Source organism: Humulus lupulus, chromosome 4 (assembly GCF_963169125.1).
Source record: "Humulus lupulus chromosome 4, drHumLupu1.1, whole genome shotgun sequence".
Taxonomy (NCBI): Eukaryota; Viridiplantae; Streptophyta; class Magnoliopsida; order Rosales; family Cannabaceae; genus Humulus; species Humulus lupulus.
This window is the reverse complement of record NC_084796.1, coordinates 1919753-1944831: the sequence shown is the minus strand read 5'-3', so window position 1 is coordinate 1944831 and position 25079 is coordinate 1919753. Positions and strand designations below refer to the sequence as shown.

The window sequence follows — 25079 nt, the reverse complement described above, 5'->3', positions numbered from 1 at the left end:
AATCATGAGGCTCCATTTAAAAACCAATTGGTAATTAGTGGAGTTAAACATGTTCTTATTAATGGTTCAATATTCTTACACTTAAGTGGGACACAATAGTCTAATACACATGAATTTTATATACTCATTTAGTCTAAATGAGACAATGTCAATTAATTACACTTTTACATGACACAAGAAAGAAGGAACACACTCACTTTGCCTTAAAAGTTGAACAAAGATCCTAGTGTTTATTGATCACGTACTACTGTACTGGTTGGTGGTTAAGGTTTACGATTATTTGTGATTTGATTTGTTGCATATGTTTTAATGTAATGATGAATTTACGTGTCAAAACCCAGAATGAAAGAAGACATTTACAGATTGCTGGCCAAGGAGAGAGGCTTTCGCTCTCTTGCAGCATGGAAGCTAATCCAATTGGATAACAAGTGTGGGTTGTTTCGCAGCGACACTGCTTGCGCTGTTCTTGATCTTTGTGCTGCTCCCGGTGGTTGGACGCAGGTGGTGCTGGAGCGGGTGGGGCATGGTAGCCTTGTGGTAGGTGTGGATTTGGTTTGTGTTATCCCAATACGAGGCGCCACTTTTGTTGAGCAAGACATCACCAAATTAGTCGAATGCAAATCGAGCATCAAAGCGGTGATGAGTGAGCACAATTGCTCTGCATTTGATTTAGTTCTGCACGATGGCTCCCACGCTGCCACCCCCAGTATGGGAGCCGCCTCTCGCAATACTTTGGTGATTGATGCGCTTAAGTTGGCTACTCATCTACTTGCTCCTAATGCTACATTTGTTACCAAGGTACATATTCAACTCATACACTATAAATATATTGGCTTGAATCTCAATAACATTGAGAACGCTCACTCTCACTTATGGCCGATGAATACCGTGGAAACAAAATCAATAAAAATAAAAACAAAAACCAATCAGGCTCAAGAAAACAACCCTCGACTCACACTCTACAAAAACCATTACAACCACAAACTACTCCACTCCCTACAAAGATCCAAAAAAGAAACACCCTCAAAATCTCTCGATCTATACAACCAAGTGGCAACCCAGAACTTAATTTTATACCAAAGACTATCCACTGTACAAGAAACGTCTTCGAAAATCCTACTATTCCTCTCTAGCCAAATTGCCCAAAAAGTCGCCAACATAGTACTCTGCCACAAACGAGCCACCCTCCGTCCTCCCTCTAAATGGCACAGGAACAATTGAGAATAAGAGGAAGGCATACACCAAGAGACCCCAAACTCAGCCAGCACTTCAAACCACACCTCCCGAGTAAACAAACACTCCATAAACAAATGGCGATTCCCCATCATTTTTACAACAAACACACCAATTTGGCGACATAAAGAGAAAAGGTCTTCACCTTTGCAAGTTAACGTTCTTTGCCTTTGAAAAAATGTTATATTTGATTATATAAAAAAATTTATAATCTGTCTTCAGGCTTATCGTTGCCAAGATTACAACTCTGTCAAGTATTGTCTTCAACAGGTAGAAGAGAAGAGATTCTTCATTTTTGTCTTGAAAAAACTTACTTTTATTGTAATTGGTTTGCATTGGTTTTGATTTCTAACCCTTGTATAGTTGTTTGAGAGAGTTGAGGTGTACAAACCAAGAGCTAGTCGTTCTTCCTCTGCCGAGGTTTATGTTGTGGCTTTCAATTATAAGGCTGGTGCTGCTGGTGCTGCCAAGAATGATCCTGACACACCTGATGTGGGGCGTCTATTTCAAGAAGCCATACATACAACCCCAAAGAAAGAAGAAAAGTCTTGTCAAAAATGTAATGTCTACACAAACACTTTGTTTTTTACTTATTTTTGTTATTATCTACTCATTTTTGTTATTATCTACTCATCATGCTACTCGTCTATTTCTTTTGTAGATAATAATGATAATAAGGTCATCTCCGGCCCATAACATCATATATGGTGTTGCATTAATACTAAAACTAAAAAATCTTAGCACCATTTTTTTTCCATTCCAACCACAACACAAAAAATTACACCAAAAAATATATTCTTTATTATTTTATTATTTTATTATTTTATCTTATATATTTATTTTTGTTATTATCTACTCATCATGCTACTCTTCTCGTTCTCTTGTAAATAATAATGATAATAAAGTTATCTCCAATCCATAACATCATATATAGTATTGTACCAACACCAAAACTAAAAAATCTTAGCACTATATTTTTTTTCCATTCCAACCACAATACAAAAAATTACACCAAAAAGTATATTTTTTATTATTTTATCTTATATATAAAATAATATACATATATATTTATTATTAAATACTAATATTAAAAGCAAAATAGTACTGCCTTTTGTTTTTAGCTTGATAGCATACTTACAGAATAATTGGAGTTGAGTTGGATTTGATTTTGTGCATTTTTAATATTATATTTGCTGTTTTACAGTCTAGTTGGAGATGCCCTAATAATAATATGATGATGATTGCTTAATGTAGGTGGTGCATGATCTAGGGCAAGGGCATGGCAAAAAGGAAGCTCAGAAAAGGGCCAAAGGATTTCAATTTTAATAATTTAAGACAAGTCATGGTTTGGTTGAACTTTTATGGTTTTGTGAATCTTGTGTTGAGTTATATAAATAATAAGAAAGAGGTACTTCTAGTTTCAAAGATGTCTCCTTGGAATAAATTTGGTTGTCTCCTTGATGTGAAAAGTACCAAGGAAAATGCTCAAGAGCATCAAAGCACTTGATGTAATGTTTCTCTGTCTAATCTGTACAACATGACATGGAATAATACAAAAATACAAAACTGAGAACTCACAAGCATTTGACTAATATAAATTAATATCATTGAAGAAATCTACAACTAGAACTTTTACAATACAACAACAAGACTAGTCAAAAATCCATAGCAAGCTCTAGCTCTAGACATCTAGCATTATTACTCCGCTGTAAATTCACACCATTCTGAGAAAGCCAAACTAAAGTTGTTGAAGATGATGTATCCAAGCGATATGTTTGAGCAGCTCCATTCGGGTACAGATACCTTGATTTTGACATCTGGGGATGTTCAATGAAGGGTTCACTTCAGAATTTTGGTGGAAATATTTTACAATGTTAACATTAGATGACATTGTTTCCATCTTCAAGATCGATAGAAAGTGCATAAATGTTTATATGAATTACCTGTTGAGGAAAATATCTCTATTATCCATTTGAGAGTTTATCAAATATCTAGCTGCACGGTGCAGCGTCTCTCTCAGCCTGCATTCACACAAACATTACACTTAGATACCATTTTTTTTCTCTATCTGTACACATGTTTTTAACATCAGAAGATTTGAAACAATTCAGATTGTTTTGACTCGTCAAATTCTAATATGTGCCTGTCCACCATCAATGAGATCCATCATAGCCCATCCAGTGTTGACCAAATGTGACCTGTTTCCCACAAAATTTGAGTAGACCTGAAAGGAAAATCCACAAGAGGTGAATGAAATGACAAAATCAACCAAAACCATTTAAGCTCAATTTATTATCCTGAACCATTTCCCTTTCACTACTATATGTTTAAGGAATTATGTGGTGACAAATAGCTCTCTCCCCACCCACCAGACTCAACCTGTTTCGATAGCCCTTAACCCCAAACCATGTAGCGTAAGTGAAACAAACACCCCAAGAACCATACCTGTTGAGCATCTCCGAAAATTAAAAGCGTACTCCAACAGTTAAGAGGAGTTGAAGCAAGGGGAGCCAAAAAGTTTCACATTCAAGTAGTACACAAAACTGATTTATTGGGAGGGAAAACAAAGTCAGAGCTTGTAAACATAGGACAAACCATGAACCATCTGAAGCTTGAATCATTTCAATGTATGTAGTCGCTTTCTTGATACAATGCTCTATTTCTTCTTGCCGGTGACCAGGGTACAACTTTCTAAATGATGTCATGTCAGAGCTTAAATAGCAGCCGAGGTGCATTCCACATATACCTAAAACCAAAGTCTTTGCAACATATGAGCTCACTAGATCTTACCATTGGTTGGAGGTACTCCCCTTGACAAAGTTTCCATATTACTGTGTATTATGTTCTTCAAATCCGAAGTTAAATGTCTTGTTCCCCATGACATATATGCTCTCTACTGATATTGTTTAAACGGTTGGCTGTCTTTTATTGTACCAGCACCAGCTTGGATGCTACTCTCTTTTAGATTCAGTAGTTGACATAAAACGAATCCTTTCCTGATCATCATAAAAGTAAAAATATCTCAAGTATTGTATTTTGCTTATATATATTTATATTCTTTGCATACATGGGATGAAAAAACACAACTTTATACTGGGGGTGTGAAAAGTAAGATTCATACTATTTTATTTAATCCAACAGATTGGGGAGTTGAAAGCTACCCCTCAATGCGTGCAAACCTCTAATATAAGTCTTCAACTCAAATGCACCCTCATCCTCAGGGTCATTAATCACAATCTGAATTTCAAGATTCTGAGCTTCTCTCGTGATCGGATTGTATGAGCTAAAGTGTTGATCATTGCCTGCAATGAAATGGTGGTTCAAGCCGTAACCAACAACTTGAGCAGGTTGCTGAATATTGAGACCAAGTTCTAATTCTGCCATCGTTAATAGTTATCTGACATCAAAATGTTGAAGTTTTCAAATTCAACCTCCAGAGCCCAAAAGATTTTCAGTATCATATATCCTAACAGGTCTGTCATTAGATCTCTCTATGGAGCAGTCACTAAGGAAAACACCTCCCTATTCATATCAAAGCAGAGGTCCTCGCTCTCAACAACATCCAGTATATGTGACCATGTTCAAATACAGGAAGTGTATTTGAACATATGATAATGTTGTTTGGGCATGTTACAGATCTCCATGATTGAGTGTCAACTATTATAACCATTGCAAATGTTATAACATCAACTTTCTTATCAAAGAACATCACACAAGCTACCTTAATGTCGTTGCCACCAAAACCAACACCAAACTTAGCTATTTTTTGGTATGGCAGCTCCAATACGGCCGAAGGCAAAACCACAACTTGTTGCAGAAAAGGACTGATAACAATGGTACCCTTCTTCCTTCCAAAACAAAATATTCTTTCACAGGCACTCTCCAAATGATATCCAAGGAAGTACGATTAATCCTCTTGGAGTTGTGGCAAATTCAAATTTATCTTGAATTTGACTCCCTCCCGATCTATCCAAATTGCTTTGTCTTGGGGGAGTTCCAAACTAATCCACCACAAGCCATCTCTAAAGGTGGTTGTGGAAAGAACAATCTCTTTCCACATCTTTGACACGGATGCTGCAATCATTCGAGATTCAATCAACAATCTTGAAAAAATTGATTGAAGCATCTTGCGTGGGAGATCAAGTCGAATTTCGACTTCGAGGATTTGATCTCCCACGCGAGATGCTTCAATCAATTTTTTCAAAATTGCCGATTAAAACTCGAATTATTGCAACATCTGTGTCAAAGATGTGGGAAGAGATTGCTCTTTCCACAATCATCTTGAGAGATGGCTTGTAGTGGATTAGTTTGAAACTCATCCAAGACAAAGCAATTTGGATAGACCGTGAGGGAGTCAAATTCAAGATAAACTTGAATTTGCCAGAACTCCAAGAGGATCATCTGTACCTCCATGGATATCATTTAGAGAGTGCCTGTGAAGGAATATTTTGTTTTAGGAGCCAAAAGAGTATCATTGTTATCAGTCCCTTTCTACAACAAGTTGTGGTTTTGCCTTCGACCATATTGGAGCTGCCACATCGAAGAATAGCTAAGTTTGGTGTTGGTGTTGGTTTTGGTGGCAACGACATTAAGGTAGCCTGTGTGATGAGCTTTGAGAGGGAAGTTGATGTTATAACCTGTGCAAGAGTTATAACAGTTGGCACTCAATCATGGAGATCTGTAACATGCCCAAGCAACATTATCATATGTTCAAATACACTTCCTGTATTCGAACATGGTCACATATACTGGAATGTTGCTGAGAGCGAGGACCTTCTCTGCTTTGATGTGAATAGGGAGGTGTTTTCCTTAGTGGCGGCTCTTTCGAGAGGTCCACTGATGGACCTGTTAGGAAAAGTGGGGATATGTGATACTGAAAATCTTTTGGACTTTGGAGACAGAAGTAGCTGATGAAATAGAGGAGAATGAAGATGTTGATGAAATAGAAGATGTTGAATTTGAAAACTTCAACATTTCGATGTCAGATAACTATTACACCGATGGCAGAATTAGAACTTGGACTTCTCCCCTTGGTCTCAATATTCAGCAACCTGCTCAAGTTGTTGGTTACGACTTGGATCACCATTTCATTGCATGCAATAGTCAACACTTTAGCTCATACAATCCGATCACAGGAGAAGCTCAGAATCTTGAAATTCAGATTGTGATTAAAGACCCTGAAGATGAGAATGAGAGTGCATTTGAGTTGAAGACTTATATTGGAGGTTTGCACACATTGAGGGGTAGTTTTCAACTCCTCAATCTATTGGAGAGGTTAGATTAAATAAAATGGTATGAATCTGACTTTTCACACCCCCACTATAAAGTTGCATATTGTGTTCTATCATCCCATGTATGCAAAGAACATAAATATATATAAGCAAAATACAGTACTTGATATATTTTTACTTTTACGATGACCAGGAAAGGAAAGAGCGTGGAGGGTTGATTCGTTTTGTGTCAAACTACTGAATATGAAAGAGAGTAGCATCCAAGTTGGTGTTTGTACAAGAAAAGACCCAGGCAACCGTTTAAACAATATCCAATCAAACATGAGTTAGAAGAGAGCTTATATGTCATGGGGAACAAGACATTTAACTTCGGATTTGAAGAACATAATACACAGTAATATGGAAACTTTGTCAAGGGAGTACCTCCAACCAATGGTAAGATCTAGTGAGCTCACATGTTGCAAAGCCACCATCTCCATTCCGCAACATTGTAGTCCAAAAAAAAAAAGAACCTATCATAAATATGAGATTTCTTCTTTCAAAGCATAAAACACAGGAATGTTAATACATAAGCCTAGCATAAAGAACCTATCACCTACACTATTAATATGAGGATAGTGTAGGTGAAAGAACAACACTGGCTGCTAAAATCTGTCCCTTTTAATACATTTACAGAGCTTAATTCTTAGAGCATCATGATTCCAACGACATTTAGACAATATTAGGTACCCACACTCCCATTTAAAGTAGACGCCTAATACAGAAATTGTAGTTAGATTTATTACTTGCTCTCCAATCTCAGATTAGAATATTATCAAAAAGTATCTATGAAATGTGCCACTACTGTTCATCACAATGAAAGACAAATTCTCCTAGTACATTATGGCATCTTTAACAATTATCTCAAATAAGACTCGTTACTAATTGTGACAATAAGAAAATCTAACAAGATAAAAGTGAAAATCATGAATCACCAACCTGTAATGAGAGAATGACATTGACAGCATCGTATAAACGATTTGGCTATCTGATGGAAGTTTTGATAATAGAAGAGCAGCCTGAGAAGTGAGACAGAAAAATTATTAACCAGTAAATAAAATAAATGAAACACGTTGAACGTTGTATGCAATTACTTTTAATCCTTCTACTGCACAATCTGAGATGGGCCAACCATGGTCACGGGTGGAGGAAGGTCGAGCACCCTTTGAAATGTGGCGGTACCAATGATCAAGATCACCCGGGCAATCTTCTAAAACCTATAAAAAGTAGATGAAAAGATATTACTAACGAGTCAACAAAGGAAATGTGGGGAAAGCATCAAATTGGACATAGAAGCATTAGTTGAATCAGACCACAAAGCAGCATTGACCTGTGATGTTTTAATGAACTCATGTGCCTTTCTTAAAGTAGTGCTGTATTCTTTAACAAGATCGGTTGACATAATTGCCTGAGCAGCAAAACTAGTGTCCCATAATTGACTTCCATTATACCCCTGCCATAGTCATTTATGTATAGAAAGTTAACATAGCACTCAAACTATTTGTTGCAAAACTTGTCATAATTGAAGCACTTATCAAATGTATTCCACATAAAAAAATCTATTAAATGCACCACAAAGAGGAAATATTATCAGAAAGAAAGTGAAATTACAAACAGCCAAAATCACAAAAACCTGTAGTAAGTTAAGCAATCTCTTTCGGTGTTTGTAATAGGATCATTGAGTCTAACTCTATTACAAACACTGAAAGAGGCCAACTTATAGTCACAAGTATTGGCTTCTCAGAATTTGTGAGAATAAAACAAATAAATATCATTTTATAGATAACGTACCAAACCAGGTAAAAGAACATAGGACCGCCATAGTCACCAGGCCAATGGCCATCGTGAGCTTGTATGGTGGAATAGAAATTCAAAGACCTAACCAAGGTGTCAGCCACCATCTCATCAGTAACCTCTTCGGTGTCTTTCACTTTGACCTGTGGAGGCATCTCTTGCGCGCGCGGATTCTCCTTCGAAAGCTACAAAAACAAGAGAGCATTTCGAGTGCGAGTGAGACTCGAATTCTGAAAATGGTTGAGCTAGTGGTGGTGAGAGCGATCAATGGCGTTTACCTGAATGCGCATGAGTAGATCGGAGCTGTGCTTCTTGTGAAAGCGATCGGCGTGGAAGACTTGGCGAGCAGTTTCGATGGCCTCGAGGTCTTGGGAGTCGCCGAGGGAGGGATCGAACTCCCAGAACTGCCTGCCGAGATGGTTGTTGAGAGAGCGTAGCCATGGATTGGATTGGGTCCGACCTCAGCGATCTTAAGCTTCCACATTGGTGATTCGTCCTCTCCTCCCAACTCCAAGGAAGACCAAAAGTTTCTTCCTCTACTGTTCTTCTTGGCCTCTTTTCCCTCTCGAACTCTCTCCCTCTCTTTTTGTATTTTTTTCTTATTGAAAATTAAATTAAATTAAGGTTTTATAGCTTTTTGTTTAATTATATGTTTGGAATATTTATTTGGTTGTGTTTTATAAAATACTTTAAATATAAGTCTAAATTTGATTTTGGTCAAAATTTTCTAAATTAAAATTACAAATAATTCATCAAATTAATAATTTAAAATAAAAAATAAAATCATTTTGTCTAACAACTGTGTTGTTATATTCAATTTTGTATTCATCAAAATTGAATTTAGGGATCTATTTGAATCATTTTACAAAATGCGTAGTCTAAAATTTTTTTTGCCAAAATATAGGATAAATAAGTAATAAAACAAAACACAAGCTCTAACAAAATATAATATATGGATATATATAATCCCACATTTATTTAATTGTTTTTTAGGAGAAATTATTTAATTGATTAAATAATAATGGTAGCTTTTATGGTAGGGCATTATTTTTATACTTTTCATTATGTGTGTTTTCATTATTAAAATAATTTATTTTATATGTTTATAGAAAAAATTAGATAGGTGTGTAATTCATTATTTGAATCATCAACAAAAAAGACAAAAATGTAAAAGTGTAAAAATTTCCTTAAAATCGTAAAATTGAAAGAAAAAAAATTGTTTATATGTAAAATCGTAATTTTTTTAGCGCAAATTAATATTTTATGTAAAAATCTCTCAAATAAATTATTCTAATTGTCGATGAGATTATCAATAATAAACTTAGAAATACAAAATCTACTTTTGAGGATTGTCATGTTTGAATGAATATATTTTACATTTCCTTTTTATTTAAAATGCTTTATAAATTATTTTTATATATTAAAAAAAAGAAAATTTATAAAGGAATTAAAGATAAAAAACAGAAAATAAAAAAAAACTGAGGGCATTTTAGTCGCATTGATAAATTGTGTGACTAAAATCGGACTCAATGTATCATATTGTTCCATTTTGCAAAATAAAAGGTCTGTTTTGTCATTTAACAATACATAAGAGCCAATCAAGTATTGTGCCATGACATGCATGCACTAAGGTATAAAGTCAAAAGACTTATTTTGTTAGGTTTATTTATTAGTCAACTCTACATAAAAGCACACTAATGTGATATTGGAGTAGTGTTGAATTTGCAAACAACACCAAACAAACAAGAAGGCCAGTCTCAATCATAAAAAGGAAAAAGGCCTCTAAAACTTTAATTTTGGATGTTTCATCCCTAGCCACAACACCTATTTTTGTGTATGAGCATTCATAAGATTTTTTTAAAAGAAAATACACAAATATTTAATAATACAACAATTAAAATAATTTAATATATATTATTATATGATATTTTATCAATATTTCTAAAATGTGGCTTATTTCTTTTGAAATATATTAAAAAAAATTATGCCATTTATTTTATTTGAATATTTTTATGATATTTTGATAGATTTAATTTTTTTTTCTACAAGAAACCCTTGATTTTGGATATTTTAAAATTTACATACCATAGTATGAGTATATATCTTCTATGTTAAAAAATGTGTATTTAACAGTTTTTCTTAGTTTTAACGGTTTTTTTTGTTAATTTTAACAGAATATTACAAATAGGAGGCTTAATGGTTTTAGTTAGATTTGACTAACGCTCAGTAAATTAGCTTTTAGTCTTTCAACTAACATCACATTTTTAAGCTTTGGTAAGCCTTCAAAATTCAACATTCTCATCCCAATAACATTTCCAGCTAATCCATTTTCAAATGTCACTCCACCACATTGCATAGGTCGAATATTGACAAGAAAGTCTCTGTTACCTGTCATGTGTCTAGATTAACCACTATCATAATACCACATTTGAGAAGCAGCAGTTTTAAAGCAAGAAAAACTAACAAGACACTTTTATTTCTTTATCCAAACTATTTTAACAGTGGAGTGTCTCTTTTCAGGTCTTTTAAATTTATCAAAATATTTGAAATTAAACATGTTTTGCAAGGTAAAGCATTTAAGACGTATATGACCTTTAATACCACAAAATTGACAAATAGGTATAAATTTTTTTACCCTTTCATAAGCCTGGAAATTTTTACTTGAAAATCTCATTTATGTTTGTCCAAGAGACCTTTTTGTAGCATCAGCCACTTGCAAAACATCATCAGAACAACCAATAGACAATTTCCCAACTTTAACAAACTGAGTTTTCTCATTCGTTTGAGATCCAATGTATCCCAAACCAGCATGACTCATCTATACAACATGACATGGAATAATACAAAAATACAAAACTGAGAACTCACAAGCATTTGACTAATGTAAATTAATATCATTGAAGAAATCTACAACTAGAACTTTTACAGTACAACAACAAGACTAGTCAAAAATCCATAGCAAGCTCTAGCTCTAGACATCTAGCATTATTACTCTGTTGTAAATTCACATCATTCTGAGAAAGCCAAACTAAAGTTGTTGAAGATGATGTATCCAAGTGATCTGTTTGAGCAGCTCCATTCGGGTACAGATACCTTGATTTTGACATCTTGGGATGTTCAATGAAGGGTTCACTTTAGAATTTCGGTGGAAATATTTTACAATGTTAACATTAGATGACATTTTTTCCAAGCCATTGTTTCCATCTTCAAGATAGAAGGAAAGTGCATAAATATTTATATGAATTACTTGTTGAGGAAAATCTCCATTATCCATTTGAGAGTTTATCAAATATCTAGCTGCACGGTGCAAAGAGTGCAACGTCTCTCTTAGTCTGCCTACGCACAAACATTACACTTGGATACCATTTTTTTTTCTCTATCTGTACACAACTGTTTTTAACAACATCAGAAGATTTGAAACATTTCAGATTGTTTTGACTCATCAAATTCTAATATGTACCTGCCCACCATCAATGAGAGCCATCATAGCACATCCAATGCTGACCAATGTGACCTATTTCCCTCAAGATTTGAGTAGACTTGAAAGGAAAATCAACCAAAACCATTTAAGCTCAATTTATTATCCTTCCTGAACCATTTCCCTTTCACTACTATATGTTTAAGGAATTATGTGGTGACAAATACCTCTTTCCCCACCCACCAGACTCAACCTGTTTCGATAGTCCTTAACCCCAAATCATGTAGCGTAAGTGAAACAAACACCCTAAGAACCATACCTGTTGAGCATCTCCGAAAATTAAAAGCGTACTCCAACAGTTAAGAGGAGTTGAGGCAAGGGGAGCCAAAAAGTTTTAGATTCAAGCAGTGCACAAAACTGATTTATTGGGAGGGAAAACAAAGTCAGAGCTTATAAACTTGTAAACATAGGACAAACCATGAACCATCTAGTTGTAACCATTACCTTATTTAATCTCCTTCTTCATGTGTTATTTTTAAATCTGATTTTATTTTTCAGATTTGGTTTTCTTTATAAAACTACCAAAGTAACCAGTTACCTTCTTCGATCTTCTTCTTCTTGGTTATTTTCATATCTGATTTTGTTTTTCAGATGTAGTTGTTTATTTGTTTTAAAGATTTGGCTAAGTAACTAGTTACTAATTAATTGTTATTTTGATAGGGGTAACCAGTTACCACCTTCTTCTTCTACTATTACTTCTCGGATTAATTTTTTATTTTATGAGTTTTTTTTTTTTAGGTTTGGCTTAGTAACTAGTTATCAATCAGTTATTTTAATACGGGTAACCGGTTACCTTCTTCTTCTTCTTCTTTACTGGATGTATTCTGATCTGTTTTTTTTTTCTTCCAAATCTATCAGTAACCAGTTACAATTCACTCGAGTACTTGCCATAACAGTTAAAATTGATAGTAGTAACCGATTACTGCCACATTACTAAAAAATCTAAATTTATTTTTATAGTGGTAATCAATTATTATTTCAAATGAAATTAAATAACATATATACATCTCCAACAATAATAAAAAAACATACATATGTATAATGACATAACACAGACATCATCATCATCATCATCATCACCACAATTAGTGAAAGTCATTCTCATCACCTCATATTTGAATGTATATATAAAATTAATATAATAACAATAATAATACATCCATATATATAAATGTGTACTATTTTATAATCTTATATATATATGTATATACATATAAAAATAACAATAGCAATAATATATGTATATATATTGTGGAAAAAATTATATGGTTTAATGTATATGATTAATTGTATATATATGTGTGTATATATATTATTAACTTAAATATGATTAAAAAATATATTGTAATAAAAATATCCCATAATTAAAAAAAATCAATATTGAAATTATATAATATATTTGAATAAAATTACAAAAATATGGGGAAAAAATCCCATAAAAATGTAAATAAATAAATTATGCCATACAAAACTTAAGAGAAAAAAAATGCCATATTTATCAAAGTTTAAAAAAAAATCCTATATTTCATGTAATTTCTTCTTTCTATTTTTGTTTCATTTGGGTTTTGATTTAGTCCAATTAGATTAAGTTTCATTTTTAAAATACTAAGCCAATATTGTATAATAAAACTAATATAAAAATGATCAAATGAAAAACACTTAAATGACTAAAATAAATTTCCTAATTTAAAAAACTATGGCATAAACCGATTTTTATACAAAAATATGATAAATTAAATTCATAAAATTAAAAATTATTGAAAAAAAGCCATAAAAAAGTTTTATTTAAAAAAAAATCATATTTTTGTAAACTTGTTTAAAAAAAGTCATAAAACATGGAATTTCCTCTTGTTTTAAAATGTGTTTGATTATAGATTTAAGCCTTTAGAGCACTCATAATAGATGGAGTAAAATGTCTAATTCTTTATAATATAGAGAAAAAATTATTAAATAGTATTCCAATGAGTGATATAAAGTTATATTTGTTTACCTAAATGAATAGTAGTTATTTAGTGAAATACTATTCATCAAGATATAAATATTTTATTATTTTTTATAAACTTTTGTATATATATGAGAGAAGTTTATGTATGATATAATGTAAAAGTTTGAAGTAAATTATAAAAAAATTTATTTTGGTGGTGTATTTTGTAATATACTTTCTTTATAATATTTAGCTGAAACTCACAAAAACATCTTCCATCAAATCCTTTATACATATATTTATAATAGCTATGCATAAACTCCAATTAATCTATATCTACATTTACATATCCTTTATATAATATTTTAATATTATTATTTTTCTTTATAAGCTTTCTCTCACCCATTTAATATATATATATTTATTAGTTTTTTTTCTTTTTCAATTATTTTATTTTATTTTAATTAATAAAATATATTTACAGATATAATATTTAAATGATGTAGAGAAATATATAGAGAAGTTGATATATGGTATAATGTAAAATTTATAGGTAAAATAAAAAAAATGTGTGTTTTGGGAGATCTTTTAAAGAATGTAGTAGAGCATCTATTGTGAGTACTCTTACACTTTATCTTTTGAACCTTTTAAGTTTTAGACTTTTCTAGATTTTGTGTGTGCACATTTTATATACACGGGAGTAATGATATGTGCACCAAAATTATGCACTAGAACATTACACCAACTGATGCGTTAGTTGCATTTAACCAATTAAATTTATATAAGGCGAGACTCATTATTTTAAAAAACAATATTACATCAATTGGTGTAGTATTTTGGTGTAAAATTTTAGAGCACATATCATTATTTTTTTTCTGATATTTTCTTCTTTGATCATAAGATGAAAGCATTTGTAACAATAAAAAATTAAATAACTCGTTAAAAATATTGATATCGATAATTTAAAAAAAAATCAAGAAATTTATCTAAAGTATGAACATACAAAATAATTTTTTTAATCACAAATATTCAACAATTACAATAATTAAAACAATTAAATATATATTATTATATGATACTTTAATAATATTTCCAAAATATGCTATATTTCTTTTAAAATATTATGGAAAAAAATAATTATGATAGCTTTATATTTTTTTTCTACAAAATATATGGACTATGGACACCCTTAATTTTGGATATTTGGCTGAAATATTAATAAAAATTATTGACATTTTTAATTTTTTATACTTTGAATGAACTTTTATTAGTTATATATTATGATTTTGTTGAAATAACTTTACTATGTATGGCAAATAGCTATTTCATAAATTAAGAGCACAATGAGCCATACACTTCTTCCTTGAGCTGATCCTAGCTGTAATGGCTGGCCTGGCTCGAGTCATGTTGGGACTTGAGCTCGAGCCACAGTTCAATGAGCCATATACTTCTTCCTTGAGCTGAGCCCAGCTGTAATGGCTGGCCTGGCTCGAGTCCTGATGGGACTAGAGCTCGAGCCACAGTTCATGAGCCATATACTTCTTCTTTGAGCTGAGCCTAGCTGTAATGGCTTGCCTGGCTCAAATCCTGTTGGAACTTGAGCTCGAGCCATATACTTCTTTCTTGAGCTGAGCTAGCTGTAATGGCTGGCTTGGCTCGAGTACTGTTGGTACTAGAGCTCGAGCCAATGTTCATGAGCCATATATCTTGTGCTCTTACTTACATAGTCTGGTTGAGAATGAGACAACATAGAAAGTAAAAACATAGTCAACGGGGTATTTAGCCCGTGCCACGTGTCAGATGCCCAAATGGTTGCCCATCACCTAAGGAACCTACGGTGGTAGACTAGGTTTTTCAGCTTAGTACTGCTAGTACAACTAGAGCTTTAATGTCCCACGGGGTAGAATAGACTTTTCACCTCCACTCGTGTGATCACCAGCTTAGTGCCTCTCTCTCTCACTCTTCTGCATCGTCCGAGGATTTCTGGGTTTTGGTGGTGAGTCTCACTTTTTCATGAGCAAAACAAGTAGTACTAAAGTCACTCTCTTATTTTTTTTTGTTACATATTTTCATCCAAGTAAAATATGAGTCTGTTTAAGGTACATTTGGACTAATGTAGTTGATTTACTATCATTGGGAAAGATGGGTCTTCTAGGTTTTTTGTGTTGTTATATTGTATGTTGTTGTTGGTCTTCTATATCCAAATATACCCTTTTCATTGAAGAGGTTTTAGGTAGACGAGCTCTGGTTAAAATGGAGGGAAAAGGCAGCTACAACAATGTTCATATGCAAGTGAAATCTTCAAACTTTGTTTGGCCTACTGAAGAAGATGATCTGACTCAAAAAAGCTCTGCCTTTCCCCAAATGATTTTTTCTGATCTCCAAAGAGATGTGCTGTTGAACAATCACCTGAGATTGGCGTCTGGTTCTTCTAAAACCAACTGATATAGATGCTTTCAAGGTAAGAAAAATATCACCATTAATGAAGTTGAATGATTTTAATTTGCTTTTGCTCTCTAGTAATGTTTTTTTTTTATTCTAACATATGTTGGTTTGGTTCCTTCCTCCAAATATAGAAATCTTACTTCACCGAACAAAGAGTTGGGAAAGGCTATGATTCTCAAATTGATATTCCAAGTGCAACAGTTGCTTCACCTGGCTCTCTATCCCAAGCTCGAGTAAGAAAGAAAAATGCTATAACTATTTGACTTTCACCTGAACTGCTATAGAATTGTGCCATGGATGGAGAAAACTCCATGGTTTCATATATATATATACATATTTCTATTCTGAAAAGGCTTTGTCCAAACAGAACCCCAGGATAGGAAATGCTGAAAGACTCAAAGCTCTACAAGAGCTACTTCCCCAATCTGCAGAGGTAATTAATTCTATCTGTTGTCTACCAAGAGGGTTGTCTTAAATGAGCTGTTATTGAATATCTATCTTGAAATTCCTTTGTGATATTTTCTGTTTACCTGATAAGTAAGACTCATATGTGGTTAGTTTTGACCTCGTATTAGGGTGGTCGAGTATCTGCATTAGATGATTTGATCGACCATATCAAGTACTTGCAGCTACAAATAAAGGTAAGCCTCTCTTTCTTTCTCACAAACTTTCACTTGATTATCCAGACAGACAGGACTAAGCTTCCTTTCACTGGTGTGTAGATAATGTCTTCTTATATTTGATTGCAGAATCTCAGTGAAAGAAGATTGGTAGGTGAATCACCAACAAAGCCCATCATTTTTCGCGAGGTGTATATATTTAAATTTTCATGGCATCTTGTTTTCTTTCCCTTCTTCCACTCCAAGTGAAATTTGATCTGTTTTCTTGTTTTATACAGGGATATGGCCACTACTTTTGCCATCAAGAGGAGTCGTCGAATGAGCCTTTGGAGGAGATAATCACGGCGAAATGGTTGGAGCAAGACCCTTCAGCTGTGAGCAAGCTGCTGGAGATGAAAGGTCTTCTTCTTCTTCTCATGCCCATCGATTGAGCTTAAGGAACACTAACTAGTCTGACCTGTGCTGTGTTGTGGTGCTCTTTTTGCTTGGTTCTCAATTGGCTTAATTACTATTAATACTTATGTAATGAAACTAAATGTACTTTTAGATATACACACTTACAGATTCTATGGTACAAACAAGGGTATGAAGAATAGCACACAGCACCTACATCGCATGATTTGATAAAGTATAGTTTTGTATATTTGAACGCTATTTGCAAAAGCTTTTAGAAGTTGTTAACTTGGCATAACATAATATGAAATATATATAAATATATATATATATTCATGTGTTGGATAAGCTTTGATGAGTTATATTATGATTTTATTAAAGTACTATTGTGTTCAATTCACTAAGTACGCCAAATTTATATTCAGAAATCTGTAAGCTCTAGTTAAGGTCAGCTCAACATATTTAGAGGCCTTAGGCTCAGAAATTTTCAGAAATATCATACAATGTATAATCAATAACTTTCACACCAGCTAGACTAAGTTGGAGTTGAACATAATCATTGATAACAGAGCTGAACTTGAACCCAAATGTGCTCTACTTGTTGCAGACAAGTATGGAAGAGAGTTGTGGATCTGAAGCACCACTGATGATGGCACCCTTACTTCTAACATCAAAAAGATAATCCAAAGCTCTTTGTGTAATAGTCTCACCAGGTATCAGCACTGGAATTCCTGGTGGGAATGAACATATAAGCTCCCCACAAACTTCCCCAAGGCAGTTTGCAATGCTTACTTTCCTTTTGCTTCTAAAAAAGGCCTCTCTTGGAATTAAGCTTGTGGTGAAATTAGCAAATGGTGTAGCCACACCATGAGCCACCTTCTCTATCGCTCCCTGAGTCAGTGCTGCAGATGACACTATATTCTTTAGGCCAAACACTAACCTCTCAACATGTTCTCTACAAGTTCCAAGATTAAATGAACAAGTAACAGATGTGGTTCCAGCAAGTTCACAGATAATCGCATTATCTATGTACAAAATTTCATTTGCTTTATAACCAGACATGTTCAGCTGTTTAAAACCAATGGTTAGCCTTAATGGATCCATAACTGGGAACTTTGGGAAACTCTTAGAGTTGAGTATGGAAATGCCGGGAAGTGTTCTTATTGCATTCTTAGCCTCAGCAGCTATTTGCAGTGCTTTGTCAAATAAGGCTTCTGGGTTTTCAGTAAGTTGGTGTCGAGCTGCATCTAATGATGCTACAAGAAGATAACTAGGACTAGTGCTTTGAAGCAATCGAAGGCATCCAGAGACTTTTTCTTTATCTACAAGATTGCCCGACATGTGCAACATTGATGACTGTGTCAAAGAGCAAAGAACTTTGTGAGTTGATTGAGCAACCAAATCAGCCCCTTGCTGAAGTGCTGAGTTGGGCATGTTAGGATGAAACCCGAGATGAGCCCCGTGAGCCTCATCCACGATTAGAGGAATTCCATGAGAGTGGCACAGCTGAGATATCTCGCTTATGTTGCTGCATATTCCATGATAAGTAGGAGAAGTCACAAAGACTGCAGCCAGTTTTCGACCTTCTTTCTCTAGTTCCTCAATTGCTTTCTCCACCTGTGATGGAATGACCCCACCTGAAATATCCCATTCAACATCATATTCAGGTATGACGTACTTAGGTACGGCACCAGATAAGACCATAGCAGATATGGCTGATAAATGACAATTCCGGGGAAGAATTAGATAGTCTCTTGGTGAACATGTAGCCATAATTGCAGCATGGATTCCACAAGTGGTTCCTCCAACAAGAAACCATGTCTCCAATGCTCCAAAAAGCTTGGCTGCTTCCTTTTGTGCATCTAAAATGGGCCCGTGTGGAGAAGCCAGGTTGTCAAGCTCTGGAACTGCAGCCAAATCATGAATAAATGGTTTGAGACCAATGAGTTGAGTTAACGAAGATGGGGCACTGCGACCTCCGTTGTGACCAAGAAAGTGAAATGTGGCAGCATTTTGTTGAGCTACAGTCTTCATCGCACTAACAAGTGGAAGAGGATTATACTGCTGCTGCTTGGATATCTCTGAGTTACACAAGACAACTTCATCTTTGTTGTTTCTTATATCACTTGTCTTGTCTTGCTTCTTGCTTGGCTCCACAGTGTTGCCATCCTGCAACAAGTCATGCAAGGATAACAAATTCACAGTTATATCTGATCTCTAAAGAATTCAGGCAAGTTGGTTTGTTAGACAAACTATCCTTTCTTGGACAAAAGGTCGAATAGTTTGGAATCACTGACACAGAAGATCTACTGAGGAATTGCCCACTTTCAGAAAAGCCTAGCATGAGGGAATTTAAAGTTGAAACATGGCTGGTTTAACAAAAAAAACACTCCTTGCTGCTTCAATTGTTAGAATGTCAAATAAGAGTTATCTAGCTTATTCATAAAACACACATTACAGTCATGAATTCTGACCTGATATGCTGAAGCTCGAATTCGCAGAATCGGCCTGTGAGAACCCCAAACCTGCTGAAGCTGAGCATAATAATTTATAGCATGCCCTGTGAGTGAGACCAAAAGAAAACTGTTAAAGTGGAACACAACACAGATATTGACACTGTGCTTTGATGTCATCTTTCTAATCTAATCATAATATCAATTATCTCAATAAATGTAGTAGGAGTAGACTTGAGCATTATTGGACCACTGAATCATGAATGATATACCAAAAAGAAACTATATATAATTTGCAATAAACAAACAGAATCATGGCTTTTGTCCAAGCCCAATTTCACTTTTCCATAGTAAGATTGATCTTAAATAACACCAGTACAACACCTATTGATCTGTGCTCAAAAATGAAGAGAATTGAATGGCCAAATATTACAAAAAGATGTTTTATTTCCACACACATCATAAAAAATAAGAAAATGAAAAGACACCAACTTCTGAGAACACTATAAAGGGCATTAAACAAATATGGTAAGCAATTTCCAACATTCAATCAAAACCCAAGAAATGCATTAAATTTTATGAATCTGAAACCCCATAAATTAACTCAAAGTCTACTTTTTTTTTTCTTCCAAAAATCTAGAGCCAATAGTTCCAGCAAATTTGATAACACACAGAAAATAAAAATAAGAACAAGGAGATGATGCTATGACTCATTAAAAAAATTGGACCTTTCATTCTAACCTGAGATAATGTGAATCTGAAAAGCAAGTGGATGAATAAAATGAAAAAGAAAGTAGAAAGATAGTACATTTTCACTTTTTTTTAGCTATAATAGCACTTCAGCAACTCCCTACCATGGCTTTTTACTTTAATTTTGTCTTTTGCAATAATTTTGTACTACTAAATATAATTAACAGTAGTTGTGTATTATTTACCAATTATAAGTGCTCATTTTTTTTTACTAATTTTATTTTACTCTATATAATGTTTTTATGTGAACATTTTTATTTAGTCTTTTGTTTACAACAATTATGAATTCTTAAAAACTATTCATATTAACCTCTCAAATTTCAACTCAAAATTATTTTCTGTGTGGAAGAAGATAGTCTTCTCATATTTGCATGACTTAACAATAGTATCAATGTTGTACAAAGTATATTATCAAAGATTTTGAGATTACTTTCATGAACACAAAATTTTTATATCTGAATGCAATTGCAATTTAATATTTTTAGGAGTAATAATATGACTTAAAGGTCTTGTATTTAATTTAGTACTACTTGTATTATTACTGGGGAAAACACAACTATACAAGTATAGATAGAAAATTCCATCAAAACAGAGCAAAAGAAAAATATAAAATCATTCAACATCATGGATTGCACCAGATAAGACCATAGCAGATTTGGCTGATAAATGACAATTGTAGCATGGATTCCACAGGTGGTTCCTTGAACAAGAAACCATGTCTCCAACGCCCCGAAAAGCTTGGCTGCTTCCTTTTGTGTATCTAAAATGGGGCATTTTTTTGAGCTTTAGTCCTCAATGCACTAACAAGTGGAAGAGGTTTATACTGCTGCTGCTGCTACAATCGAAAGATGGTCGAAAGAAAAAATCTCTACTTGACAGGGCTTCTTCCTATACCTATGAATTTCATTGGACCCTGAAATGATACATTGGAAGAATTTTTTTGGTCTTCCTGGATCTTCCAAAAGAAAAAAAAAAAATCTCCGAAAGCTGTTTTGTGGATCCAAAAGAGAGTACTTGGGTTCTCCCAATAACTAAAAAGTGTATCATCATGTCTGAATCTAACTGGGGCTCGCGATGGTGCAGGAACTGGCTCGGCTGCTTGGGAATTTCTGTGTCACACAAGACAAGACAGCTTCATCTCTTCTAACTTTGTTGTGGTTTCTTAAACCATTTGTCTTTTCTTGCTTCTTGCTTGGCTCCATAGTGTTGCCACTTGCCACTCTGCAACAAGATATGCAAGCATAACAAATTCAAATTTCCTATAGAATTCAGACAAGTTGGTTAGTTAAACAAACAAGCTATCCTCTTTTCGACAAATTGTCGAACAATATGGAATCACAAGCACAGCTTGACTTCGTTGGTTAGATACCATATATATAGCTTGTGGTTGTGGGAATTGCCCATTATAGCATGATGGAATACAAGGCTGAATCATAAGTGGGTTAACAAAAAAAACTCTGCTTGCTGCTTCCATGGTCAGCATTTTTAGAAAGTAATGAGATTTTTAAGCCCGAATAAAAATAAGCCCAAATTTAAAAATCATAAATTTTATTATTTTTATTTACTTAAAACGCAAGCTAGGTTTTTTATATATGAAAAGAAAACCCTAGAAAACAACAGTGGCCCCACAGTCAGTCAGTCCCTCTCATCGATCCTCTCTCTCTCCAATTTCTCACGTCTTCTGTGTGTTTCTCAGTGGTTTAGAAGCAAAAACCAGAAGCAAAAACCAGTGATGAGGTAACTCTTCTTCTCTTCTCCTTTACATGTTTAAGCTTTTTAGTTATAAAATTGCTTTTTTTTTTTTTTTTTGCTTATTTCTTAGAAAGATGATTGGATTGAATTGAATTGAATTGGATACTTTTTTTAAGATTCATTGAAATCTTAAATTAATAAGTAGGCTTCTCACATGAATTTTATTTACTCATTTAGTCTAAATGAGACAATGTTAATTACACTTTTACATAACACAAGAAAGAAAGAACACATTCACTTTACCTTAAAAGTTGAACAAAGATCCTAGTGTTTATTGATCACGTACTACTGGTTGGTGGTTAAGGTTTATGTTTTTATAATAATAATAATAATTACTATATCATTAATGTAATGATGAATTTATGTGTTAAAACCCAGAATGAAAGAAGACATTTACAGATTGCTGGCCAAGGAGAGAGGCTTTCGCTCTATTGCAGCATGGAAGCTAATCCAATTGGATAACAAGTGTGGGTTGTTTCGCAGCGACACTGCTTGCGCTGTTCTCGATCTTTGTGCTGCTCCCGGTGGTTGGACGCAGGTGGTGCTGGAGCGGGTGGGGCATGGTAGCCTTGTGGTAGGTGTGGATTTGGTTTGTGTTATCCCAATCCGAGGCGCCACTTTTGTTGAGCAAGACATCACCAAATTAGCCGAATGCAAATCGAGCATCAAAGCGGTGATGAACGAGCACAATTGCTCTGCATTTGATTTAGTTCTGCACGATGGCTCCCGCGCTGCCACCCCCAATGTGGGAGCCGCCTCTCGCAATGCTTTGGTGATTGATGCGCTTAAGTTGGCTACTCATCTACTTGCTCCTAATGCTACATTTGTTACCAAGGTACATATTCAACTCATACACTATAAATATATTGGCTTGAATCTCAATAACATTGAGAACGCTCACTCTCACTTATGGCCGATGAATACCGTGGAAACAAAATCAATAAAAATAAAAACAAAAACCAATCAGTCTCAAGAAAACAACCCTCGACTCACACTCTACAAAAACCATTACAACCACAAACTACTCCACTCCCTACAAAGATCCAAAAAAGAAACACCCTCAAAATCTCTCGATCTATACACCCAAGTGGCAACCCAGAACTTAATTTTATACCAAAGACTATCCACTGTACAAGAAACGTCTTCGAAAATCCTACTATTCCTCTCTAGCCAAATTGCCCAAAAAGTCGCCAACATAGTACTCTGCCACAAACGAGCCACCCTCCGTCCTCCCTCTAAATGGCACAGGAACAATTGAGAATAAGAGGAAGGCATACACCAAGAGACCCCAAACTCAGCCAGCACTTCAAACCACACCTCCCGAGTAAACAAACACTCCATAAACAAATGGCGATTCCCCATCATTTTTACAACAAACACACCAATTTGGCGACATAAAGAGAAAAGGTCTTCACCTTTGCAAGTTAACGTTCTTTGCCTTTGAAAAAATGTTATATTTGATTATATAAAAAAATTTATAATCTGTCTTCAGGTTTATCGTTGCCAAGATTACTACTCTGTCAAGTATTGTCTTCAACAGGTAGAAGAGAAGAGATTCTTCATTTTTGTCTTGAAAAAACTTACTTTTATTGTAATTGGTTTGCACTGGTTCTAATTTATAACCCTTGTGTAGTTGTTTGAGAGAGTTGAGGTGTACAAACCAAGAGCTAGTCGTTCTTCCTCTGCCGAGGTTTATGTTGTGGCTTTCAACTATAAGGCTGGTGCTGCTGGTGCTGCCAAGAATGATCCTGACACACCTGATGTGGGGCGTCTATTTCAAGAAGCCATACATACAACCCCAAAGAAAGAAGAAAAGTCTTGTCAAAAATGTAATGTCTACACAAACACTTATTTTTTACTTATTTTTGTTATTATCTACTCATTTTTGTTATTATCTACTCATCATGCTACTCGTCTATTTCTTTTGTAGATAATAATGATAATAAGGTCATCTCCGACCCATAACATCATATATGGTGTTGCACTAATATTAAAACTAAGAAATCTTAGCACTATTTTTTTTCCATTCCAACCACAACACAAAAAATTACACCAAAAAATATATTCTTTATTATTTTATCTTATATATTTATTTTTGTTATTATCTACTCATCATGCTACTCTTCTCGTTCTCTTGTAAATAATAATGATAATAAAGTTATCTCCAATCCATAACATCATATATAGTATTGTACCAACACCAAAACTAAGGAATCTTAGCACTATATTTTTTTTCCATTCCAACCGCAATACAAAAAATTACACCAAAAAGTATTTTGTATTATTTTATCTTATATATAAAATAATATACATATATATTTATTATTAAATACTAATATTAAAAGCAAAATAGTACTGCCTTTTGTTTTTATCTTGATAGCATACTTACAGAATAATTGGAGTTGAGTTGGATTTGATTTTGTGCATTTTTAATATTATATTTGCTGTTTTACAGTCTAGTTAGAGATGCCCTAATAATAATATGATGATGATTGCTTAATGTAGGTGGTGCATGATCTAGGGCAAGGGCATGGCAAAAAGGAAGCTCAGAAAAGGGCCAAAGGATTTCAATTTTAATAATTTAAGACAAGTCATGGTTTGGTTGAACTTTTATGGTTTTGTGAATCTTGTGTTGAGTTATATAAATAATAAGAAAGAGGTACTTCTAGTTTCAAAGATGTCTCCTTGGAATAAATTTGGTTGTCTCCTTGATGTGAAAAGTACCAAGGAAAATGCTCAAGAGCATCAAAGCACTTGATGTAATGTTTCTCTGTCTAATCTGTACAACATGACATGGAATAATACAAAAATACAAAACTGAGAACTCACAAGCATTTGACTAATATAAATTAATATCATTGAAGAAATCTACAACTAGAACTTTTACAATACAACAACAAGACTAGTCAAAAATCCATAGCAAGCTCTAGCTCTAGACATCTAGCATTATTACTCCGCTGTAAATTC

At 34.0% G+C, this 25079-nt stretch overlaps 3 protein-coding genes, 1 long non-coding RNA gene and 1 pseudogene across 5 annotated transcripts; 3 read left to right on the top strand and 2 right to left on the bottom strand.

The window, feature by feature from the left end:
* The first annotated feature begins 241 nt into the window (after window positions 1-241).
* On the top strand, window positions 242-2605 carry LOC133829605 (adoMet-dependent rRNA methyltransferase spb1-like). The gene is made up of 4 exons (XM_062259332.1): window positions 242-798; window positions 1456-1503; window positions 1597-1792; window positions 2488-2605. The coding sequence occupies exons 1-4, from the start codon at window positions 343-345 to the stop codon at window positions 2496-2498; spliced, it is 711 nt and encodes a 236-aa protein (XP_062115316.1). The 5' UTR covers window positions 242-342; the 3' UTR covers window positions 2499-2605.
* A 142-nt stretch (window positions 2606-2747) lies between these two features.
* Window positions 2748-8834, bottom strand: LOC133829603 (cycloartenol synthase-like; annotated as a pseudogene).
* Window positions 8835-15647: 6813 nt separating this feature from the next.
* Window positions 15648-17356, top strand: LOC133829606 (uncharacterized). 2 transcript variants are annotated; one of them, XR_009891841.1, is made up of 7 exons: window positions 15648-15695; window positions 15924-16160; window positions 16276-16377; window positions 16512-16577; window positions 16720-16785; window positions 16894-16953; window positions 17043-17356. It is a non-coding gene; the product is annotated as an uncharacterized LOC133829606 (long non-coding RNA). The 2 variants fall into 2 exon arrangements; XR_009891840.1 differs by lacking the exon at window positions 15648-15695 and having other exon boundaries at window positions 15710-16160.
* A 175-nt stretch (window positions 17357-17531) lies between these two features.
* Window positions 17532-20305, bottom strand: LOC133829601 (uncharacterized). Its single transcript, XM_062259330.1, has 2 exons — window positions 19632-20305; window positions 17532-19326 (listed from the first exon to the last, which is right to left on the bottom strand). Exons 1-2 carry the CDS (start codon window positions 19788-19790, stop codon window positions 17752-17754), a joined length of 1734 nt encoding a protein of 577 aa, XP_062115314.1. The 5' UTR covers window positions 19791-20305; the 3' UTR covers window positions 17532-17751.
* A 1670-nt stretch (window positions 20306-21975) lies between these two features.
* Window positions 21976-24735, top strand: LOC133829604 (adoMet-dependent rRNA methyltransferase spb1-like). The gene is made up of 5 exons (XM_062259331.1): window positions 21976-22097; window positions 22491-22947; window positions 23605-23652; window positions 23746-23941; window positions 24618-24735. The coding sequence occupies exons 1-5, from the start codon at window positions 22093-22095 to the stop codon at window positions 24626-24628; spliced, it is 717 nt and encodes a 238-aa protein (XP_062115315.1). The 5' UTR covers window positions 21976-22092; the 3' UTR covers window positions 24629-24735.
* The last annotated feature ends 344 nt before the right edge of the window (window positions 24736-25079 follow it).